Source organism: Octodon degus, unplaced genomic scaffold, assembly GCF_000260255.1.
Source record: "Octodon degus isolate 3935 unplaced genomic scaffold, OctDeg1.0 scaffold00008, whole genome shotgun sequence".
Classification (NCBI taxonomy): Eukaryota; Metazoa; Chordata; class Mammalia; order Rodentia; family Octodontidae; genus Octodon; species Octodon degus.
This window is the reverse complement of record NW_004524584.1, coordinates 2,433,871-2,443,805: the sequence shown is the minus strand read 5'-3', so window position 1 is coordinate 2,443,805 and position 9,935 is coordinate 2,433,871. Positions and strand designations below refer to the sequence as shown.

Sequence of the window (9,935 nt, the reverse complement as noted above, 5' to 3'; positions counted from 1 at the left end):
TTATCATTGTTAATGTGCTATTCAGGATAGTCTCAGTTGCCCATATTTTCTCTCCATAGTTCTTCCCCTTTCAGTAATATTTCAGTTAAGAAAGGCGACACATTAACACCTCATGGCAGTAATGGCAGACCTTTTAGAGACAAGTGTGCCCAAAGTGAAACTCACTTATTTATCACAAATTATCAACACTGAAATAAATCTGAATACTGAGGTTTTAATTTAGAAAAACCCTTTCATACAATATGCATGCCATAGGTTCGCCACTACTGTATCACTGCCTGCAGATCTCGCCTATGTGACTTCTGTAAATTCTAGCCTTACCTTTGCCTGGCTAATTCAAGAGATAGCATGGGACTGCAGGCTCTAGAGGGAATCAGACATCTCATCTTGTGACACCTACAAAACACTGACCTTCTAACACAAGTGTTGCACCCTGCTGTCTTACAGGTATGAGCTGACTCCAGACGGACAGCCCAGAAGCTGATGAGCACATTATCACCAATATGTTAGAATGTGTACATATGTATAGTTATTTAAATTAAGTCACTTTATGAATATATGTGTCTATACTGTATAAAATTTAACTGTATGATTAGAGAGGATGAGGTAGAGTTATATAAAGACAAAAACTACTTCATCTTGGTTAGATTTACTCAAATCCAGAAGGAAATGGTTTTGTTTTTTTTTTTAATTTGAGGAGGAGTTTGTTTTTGTTTTTTTTTGGCTACTTCAGGCTGCCTTAAGGGCAGGTCTGGTACAGCTTCTGGAGCTGGGAACTGAACTGTGGTCCTATGTGCCTGCCTGTGTTTACCCAAGTGGTGCTTTAAACAACTGAGCTATCTGGCAAAGCCCCTTGAAATGGGGTATTTTTAAGTCATCAAAACTTTAGTAATGGTTTTCTTACTTTTGGTAGGACTTACTTTTGGCCCAGGACTTGCCTGAATGTGACCTGGCCTTACATAAGGGCCAAGGGAGAGCTGTTCCTGGAGCAGCTAACAGTTCCTTCTGGGCAATTATTGACCAAGGGAGGGCACTTCTGTGGAAATACTGACCCAACCCCCAACAGCTAACACTGCCAAGGCCATTCTGGCTGCCACCTGTGATATTTCTGTGTTAGGAGATTTATTCCTGACTTGGAGCTAACATGCATTTTCCTAATGACAACCATGTTATAATAACATACTTAAATATTCTGGAAATAATTCCACATGCTGGGGGATGGCCCTACATTATCCATCATCATAGGAACATGCTAGCCAAGTTCCAATCCCAGGTCTGAGTTAACTTACAGCAGGCTTTGGAGACTCCAAAAGAGTATCATTACAAGCTTGGAATTCTGGCCCACTTTTCTAGGCGAAAGCTGGTTCACTTAAATAATGTTAAAAGTATACTATGTAAGTTGCATATGAAAAGTGCCTCTTACTTGAAAGACCAAATAGACTTAACCATGATGTTGTTATAGCTACTGTAAAGGTGATGTCCTCTACTCTTACCACTCAGACAACACTGCGGTCAAAAGTTGTTTTTGTTTTTTATCTTTTTGAGACAGGCTTTTATTACTTTAGGCTGTCCTTGAACTCACAGCAATCGTCCTGCCTCAGTCTCCCAAATGTTGAGAATTACAGGTGTATGCCACCACTCCTGGCCTCTGTCTTCTGTCTTAAGTTTGTCCCCACCACTGCCATTTGTCTAGTGAAATAGCAACATTCTAAACATTTTTTTATTTTCTTCAAATTTTCTGTAAAAATCAAAATCTACTCCTGAATTTGCCTCTTAAACCTGAGATAATCTGGCTCAAGTCTCTGCTGCTTTATTCATCACTTTCATTAAACTAGCCCATAATGAAATGGCCTACTCCCACCTCCTCCTATATAGCATTTTTCATTTTAACAATTCTTAGTCATGTAACAAAATTTTTTAAATGTTTACTAGGTAGCAACTAAGGTCACATGCTAAGCTGTGTTATGTATGCCTGGTATTTAATGTTTCATGTCAATTGAACTATCTGCTACCAAAACTGTTTTTCTTTTTTTTTTTTACCAGAACTGTTTTTCATCGCTACCATTCACACTGGTGCTATTTTGAACAATAAATTCTCATAATAAACTATGCCAAATGGTGCTTATCCTTTCTACTTATGACAACATTGTAATTGCTCTCATGAGATCTCCAGCACCCCCTCAAAAATAGTAATATAGGTAAAGTTCCTAGAGGAAAAGAGGGAAACCACAACAGTTTGCAGAAGTCAAATGGGGAATTAAAGTATTGAAAGGAATAAGAATTTTAGCATACATCAGACAGGAGGAAAACAACCTCAGAAGTTTTGTTTCAATAGAAAACACTTTGCGTGGCAATGAGGACAAGAACAAATTGGCACCAGGGATGAAAGCAATCAGCTAAACTGTCCTGCAGGAGCAGAGTCTGAAGTTACTTACCATCAACCTGAAGCAGAAACCCCCAAAACTAGAACAGGTTTAGAACCTGGTGCCTGATGAAAACATGAGTCAACCACAACACTGGCCCTTAGGGTTGTTATCTACATCCAGGGCCTCTAGGAAAGCCCTGCAGCAGATAGCTGACATGAATGGGAACTTGAAGGTAAAAATGATGCAACATAAAACACTGAAACATCAAACCAAAAAATGACTAAGATTCCCACAAGAAAGAAAAGGCCTAAGGGATCATAGACTTTGAAATCAGGACCTTGTGCTGGCCAGGCAAGTGCTTATTCTACTGAGCTATCTCCCTGGCCCCTGGCAAATAGTCTTGATCATTCAAAAGTAGAAACAAGTATGTTAGCCAGCTTTCCTTTACTATAACTGAGATAATCAGCTCATCACTCAAAGTTCATTTTGGCCCATAGTTTTGGAGGTTTCAGTTAGTGATGTGGAAGGAAGAGATGTTAGGAAGAGATGTTAGAGATCAAAACAACCAATTTGGGCAATCTCTTACTTTCCTTGTTGCTGACCAAAGTACTAGACACCCAAAGTTATAGGAGGAAAGTTTTATTTTAGCTCACAGTTTGTAGTGGTTTCACTCCACTGGCTGGCTCAAGGCAGGGAGGCACGGTAGAAGAGCAACAGCTCATGGCAGAAGGCCTGTCTTCCATCTTTTCCTTGATATTCCATCCAGGCTATAAGCCTATTGGTTGGTACAACCCACATCCAGAACTATGCTAAACCAATCAATGGATTGATGTAGTTATCACACTCTTCAACTGTGTTCACACCTTTAATCCACATTCATATACCCCAGATCCAGCCACCTTCAAAGAGCCCCATCTATTGATACATATGGCTTTGGTAGATGTTTAACATATGCAAAGTCCTAGTTTCAACCCTGGGCACCTAAATACGTATATACATACATAATAGTTCAGTGTTACATTGTGAAATCAATCCAAGACACTACATATTTTTAGACTTCAAATCATAATTCTAGAGGGGTGTAGTACTGCATTCCTGCAACCCCAGCATGCAGGAGGCTTAGGCAGGTGGACTGAGTTTCAGGCCGAGCTGGGCTACATAATGATACCCTGTCTCAAACCACTGCCCCTTCCCACATACTTCTATATTCTTGCCACAATGGAGTAGCAGACACCAAATTTACCCTTCTGCCTGTAACAACCAAATAGCATACAACAAAACAAAAATTACGAAAAAAAAACCCCAAACCAGACAATATATGAAAAAGTCTAAGACACTTTATATCAGGGATATGTTCATATGAATGTGTTTGTAGATTTCGATATATACTAGTTAAAATTGGAAACCCAAATTTCCATCAACAGGTGAAGGAAGTAAGTTATGGTATACAACAGAATAGTACATGGTAATAATTATTAATACAACATGTAAAAAAATCTCAATTTCTGAAAAATGAATTCTGAAAAAGGCCAAGCCAAAAGAAAAAGAACATATGATGTCATTTATACTAAATCCTATGACATACTAAATCCTAAATTACTAATAAAATATAGTAATTTATAATGATAGAGGTAAAATGCTGCCTAGGGATGGGAGAAAATAGGAAGGATTTGCAAAGGCAGTAAGAAAACTATTGGAATGATGGGTGTTACCGTATCTTCTAATTTGATTGTGGTGATGGTTTATGAATGAAAAAAAAACATATATATATATATATATATGTATATGTATATATATATATATATGAACTACTAGATTATGTATTTTAAGTGTGCAGTTTACATATCAATTATACCTCGATAAAATTGTTAATTTTTTCTAATATTTTACAAAATCTCTCTAAGTAACAATTGTAGTACTTTTATTTATAATTTAAAAAGGAACTGGATAAGAGCGGATCTGACAGGGACAGCCTAGAGCTATTGCTGTTAGTGTCACTGTACTTCTTAGTGGTCCTTCAAGTACCTCCAAAACACTCCCAGGCCTCTGGAGAAGTGTTTGAAAACTTCTATATTAAACTAAGAGTTAATAATAGACTCAAACTATTTGAAAAAATTTACAGTAAAATATTATTTCATTATTATTCATTAAGCATATTTCTTTCCAATATTCAAACTCTTTCATAAAAATAATTTCTTGGGATAATTTTCAGAGTATTTATATAATCAAATACCCAAATACTATTTCTACTCAATCATCAAAGACATGTTCTTTACAAACTATGGGGTGCTAGTTAGAAATGTAACTGCAGGTTAACAAAACAATTTTAAATTTAGAAGAAATCCAGGCTACTATATTTCTAAGCCTAGGGTCATACCACCAAGGATGTGGACACCAAGCTACTGACATTTACTCTTGTTAGGGTTTGTGTCTAGATGTTCTCCCCAAACCTCATGTAGTCATGTAGTACAAGAATTTGTGACTCCTGGTCCAATGCTGGCCTTATGAGTGAGTGCTACACCTCCCCTGAGTGGGCTGCCTGCATACGATATCTAGGAGGCAAAGAGGCTTGCTCCTCCCTTTTGTCCTTTTTGCTCCTTTTCTTCTTGTTGCTTTGCAGTCTTCCACTACCATGAACTGATGCCCCTCTGTCATGGACCACCCTGCCCTGGAGCCAGTGGGTTATGGACTAAAACTTCCACAAACTGAACTAGACAAACCTTCCCTGTGCTGGGGAGATGGCTCAGTGGCATAAGTGCCTATCTGGAAAGTTTAAGATCCTGAGTTCAATTCCTGACACCATTAAAACAAAAACATTCACAATAACCCTTTCCTCCTTCAATTTTTGGCATCAGGTATTTTAGCAACAAAAAAAGTGAAGACAATTTTTCACTGCACCTCGCCTCCTAGAAATGCTCTACGATACTCTGTGTGCCACCTGGTGAGAGTACCTGAGAAGTCTTCCTAGGCCTGTTACTTATAAAAAGGAAGATAAAGGGCAGCTTGAAGTAGTTTACACTCATGGATGTGATGCAAAACGCTGGTCCCTTTTAGAGAATAACTGAAAAGCAGTAAGGATAGTGCTGTTTTATTTGTATTTTTATTTTTTGAGACAAGCTCGTGCTGTATAGCACAGACTGGTCTCAAACTCAAAGCAATCCTCCTGCCTTAGCCTCCCGAGTGCTGGGATTACAGGTGTGTGCCACGATGCCTGGCAGATAGTACTCTGTAAAATGCACAAAGAATAGCACCACTGCCCAAGGGAAGCTCAGCCTAGGAAGCATATAACTCATTATTTGTAAATATAAATAAATCACTAAGGACACTGAGGTTTGGAATTTTTTTGTACAAAACTTTTATTTAAGATTGTATTGCCTTATAAAAAGCACATTCCATCAAGATTGCAAAAGACATTAAAAAAGAGGAACTTCTGTCTACTCATCTACTTCACCCCATGATTCACTTCTTAACCTAACACAAAGACTATAAATATTTGTTTCTTTTATTCCTTTCTTGTTCCTGCTCTGAAAAGACAACTGCCATGAGAGATATAATAGTAGATACCAATTAATCCTTGCCAGGAAAGCAGTGACTTACTACTGACTACACTTGGCCTTCCTTTTGCCCTGACCATAAGGTGAGTAAACTTGAACTTAAATACCTCTTTGCTATTATTTATATACACACACATACACACTCTCTCTCTCTAGGTCTTTTACTACAAACTCTACCCTATATTCTAAGCACTGAACAATTGCTTATAACTTAATATTTAATAACTTAGCAGCTATTTTTTGTAAAAGAATCTCAAAGTTAATTTAAAAAATTATAAGGTGAATCACCCAGTACTCAGAGGATGAATTCTGGAAGCAAATTTTACACCTTTTGTCTCAAAATAAGACCAATCCTACAGAATATTTAAAATGGCAAAAATGCAATTTACACACTAAAATGATTTGATTTGTTTCAGTATGAAAGTACTTTTAATTTCTTTACTGCAGGTACAATGGCATCCAAGTCATCAATTTCTGTAATGGAAAAACAAAAATAAGGAAAAAAAACTTTCCAGTGATAAACTCAAGAGGAAATTAGAACCTCCATCAGTTCTTTTAAGTTTCTGACCTAAGTCACAATACTTGTCTAGACCTATTTCTACACAGGGACTCTGGCTCTCTGTCCTAAGGCACAAGATCAAGTTCCTCCTTGGCTCCCCACACCCACCTCATTCTAAAATCACACCTGTTTTCTCAATGAGAGACCTTGCTTATATAAATGTACCTCACAGAACACTGGCTGATAGAATTTTCTCAGCCAATCATAACACTTTGTAAGAAAAAAATTTATTGCAGAAAGTTTCCTTATCTGGTATACAGTACAAGACAAAGTGTTGTACAGAATGATGCTTAATGACATTCTGCCAAACAGATCTAATTTTACAATGCTAAATACAATATTTAACCCCAAATTTGAACTCTAAACAAAATGCACAAATCATCTGCAAATAAACTTGGCTTTCTGAAGGAAATTATCTTATGTGAACCAAATTAAGTGTCATTATATCTGAGAGGGAGTTTCTGTAAAAGGATCTAAATAAGAGTAACAAGCATTCCTACTGTTTTTTGTTTGCTGGTTACTGGGAATTGAACTTACAACCTTGCACTTGCCAGGCAGGCACTGTGCCGCTATCTCCCCAGCCCACATCTAATATTTATTAATGTGCAATATGGTATTTATTAATGACTAGTACATCACTGTTAGTGGCCATTCTAAAGCAAGTAGAATTATTCTGTCAAACCAAGCTATTCAGAACATTAGGCAATGCACTTATACAAATTTCATACCTTAAATTTAACTTTTAAGTTATGCTTTGACTTGCTAGGATCTCCTCTAGTATATTAGCACACCTAAAGGACACTTACTATCACTTTCAGTCCATTAAAAAACACCCATAAAACCTATTACATTCACTATGGTACATATTCCAGTCACATATTTCTTTCATTTGCTAATCTTACCAAGCTTGAATCTACTCATTCCCTGTAATCCCTGTACTCTGTCAGGCTGAGACAAAAGATTACAAGTTTAAGTCCAGTCTGAGCAACCTAATGAGACACTGCCAAAAATAAAATGAAACATACAAAAAAAAGTCAGGAAGTGTAGCTCAATGTAAAGGTTCTGGGTTCAATTCCCAGAACTAAGAAAAAATAACACTTTCCACCCAAGATTTACTACACTATGACCAAGGGCCAATCATGGTGGGGCACACCTGTAATCCCAGCACTTAGAAGGCTGAGACAGGAGGACCGCCACAAGTTTGAGGCCAGCCTGGGATACAGTGAATTCAACACCAACCTGAACTACATATTGAGATCCTGTCAAAAAAAAAAAAAAAAAAGAAAGAAAGAAAAGACAGAACCAGGAATGAGCCATTTCTATCTCTTTAAAAACTCATTGCTTCTCTGTTCTGTGGACTGATTCCAACAACTCTAATTGCAAATTTGGAGTGTGTTTGCTAAATAAAGTATTAGTGGGTTCCACACACCTTCTGCCAAGTACTCAAGGTAAAAACTACTAACCCAGCTAACAAACATTCTTCTTTCAAAATCACTGACATCTTAAGAGTCACATTCAACTTCCAACAGCTGAGATCTTACCTAAGATTTCAAGTAGATCATTAGTAAATGCCTGAAATGCTGGGAAAAATTCCTCGTGTTCTTCCAGTCTGTTGATAATGCTGTTTAAAAAATGCAGAGTTTATACCAAATTTCTAGTTTAGGGTTCCCTGTACTTGACTGGACACAGGTGCTGCAAACACAACATCTTCAAAGTGGAAAGAAACTATCCTACTAATTTAAATATACACTTAATGATCACCTACTACAATTCTTTCTGTTTGCATTTTTTGTTCACTTAATATCACTTTTCTAAAAAAGAATTTTATCCACATATTTGTTAAACATATATAACACTGTTAATGTGAAAAACTTTCCATTTAGCTGAGACTTCTTAGTGAACCATACTTTTCTATAGGCCTTTGTAGCTAAAATCTTATTAAAAATGAAGCAAGCATTCATGTAAAACAACTGGAAGAGGAAAAAAGACCAATGGTGGAATATATGTTCCTTTTAAAAATATCAAATACCAAACACTCATGTACCAGATTACATAAGGGCTCCTCTTGGGAAAACTTGCAGAATATATTCTCCTTTCCCACACGTTCCAGTATAATGAGGGTGAGGGCTGAAAAAAGTTTACGTGTAGCTAACCATGTCTTAAAATTGGGGAGGGTAGCGCTAAAGCACTAATGGTTTCATGGAGGCTCAGCACAAATTCAACAATGGAGCTATACCCACACTCTCTCAATAGTTTTTTTTTTTAAACATTGGGTTGTATGGTAATGATGCCTAGTCTTTTAAAAAATCATTAACATTTATCTTTTCATAAGATATTATGTATACAGTTAGTGATTATACAGTTGTTGATGATGTGTCCTAAAATAGTAATGCTTTTTTTTTCTGGTATTGGGAGTTGAACTCAAGATCTTGTGCTTGCCGCACAAGCACTTGTATCACTAGCTATATCCCTAGCCCCATGAAATAGGACTTAATATAATCAGAAATCCTATAAAATAGAGTAAAAGGCTTGAATTTCACCATCTGAATTTTCCCTGAGAACAGGAGTGTGCTGAAGAGTATCTGATTCACCCTATGAAAACTTACAGACCCTGCAATCTACTTTATCTTGAATACTTGGCACTTTCTCTATTCCTGCAGATGTTATTATTCAGTCTTAGGGTTTCACGTTATTTTAAAAGTGCTATTCCAAATAGGGAAGGTAAATAACACGAAGGTTTGAATATCTTTAATTTCACCAATCCAAGCATCCCAAATGACTTTTTTCAAACAAATACCTTTGAAGATCTTCTGGTCCTAATACTTGCTTAACCTGCTCATTCACATCCTCATTAATCAGCCTACACAATTTTCCAACTGTGCTTACCAGCACACACAATGAGGATGAACTATCTGCAAAAGAAAAAGAAAATAAGGCATTTTAAGGGAGAATCTCCAAAATCATCGCATCCATCAAACATATGCTTCAGTTATTTTTGCTTTTTTTAACTTTAAAATTTTTTACCTACTTATTTATTGTAATTTATAAGGAATACTTCCTAAATGGGAACCAAAAATGGCACAGGTTGTCACCTAATTCTAAGAGTTCCTGGAGGTTCCTCACAGCATTGTTCATCTCTCCAAGCCTAGTGTAGACTTCGTTCATTCGGGGGAAGACTCCATTCAGAGAAGGCACATCAAATAACTTTTGGAAGTGAGAGACAATGGCTTGCAAAGTTTGAAAGTTTGGCATGTTGCTGTCCTGTTTAAAAGAAGCAAGTTCTCACCTTAAAATAATCACATATAGTTCATAAAAAACTTTAAAGTGTGAATATTTGTATTACCTTTTTCTTATTTTCAACTTCTTCCAACATGGCATCTACCATAAACAACAGATTTTCAACTCTGACACCTTCATTTTCATCCTGTTTCTTCAAATTATGCCAAGGCACCAGTT

General features: G+C 36.8%; 2 protein-coding genes across 2 annotated transcripts in view; one reads left to right on the top strand and one right to left on the bottom strand.

Moving 5' to 3' along the window:
* Esyt3 (extended synaptotagmin 3) overlaps positions 1-5,007 on the top strand; it is a 49,269-nt gene extending 44,262 nt beyond the window's left edge. The window contains exon 22 of the mRNA XM_012517506.2: positions 4,987-5,007. Coding sequence (XP_012372960.1) covers positions 4,987-5,007 — 21 coding nt within the window. The remainder of the gene's footprint in view (positions 1-4,986) is intronic.
* Positions 5,008-5,715: 708 nt separating this feature from the next.
* On the bottom strand, positions 5,716-9,933 carry LOC111813505 (centrosomal protein of 70 kDa; the record flags this gene model as incomplete). The annotated part of the gene is made up of 5 exons (XM_023704324.1): positions 5,716-6,394; positions 8,021-8,100; positions 9,277-9,391; positions 9,572-9,740; positions 9,823-9,933. Coding segments are annotated over 5 exons (537 nt in total), but the record flags the coding sequence as incomplete, so codon positions are not given.
* Positions 9,934-9,935: the final 2 nt, after the last annotated feature.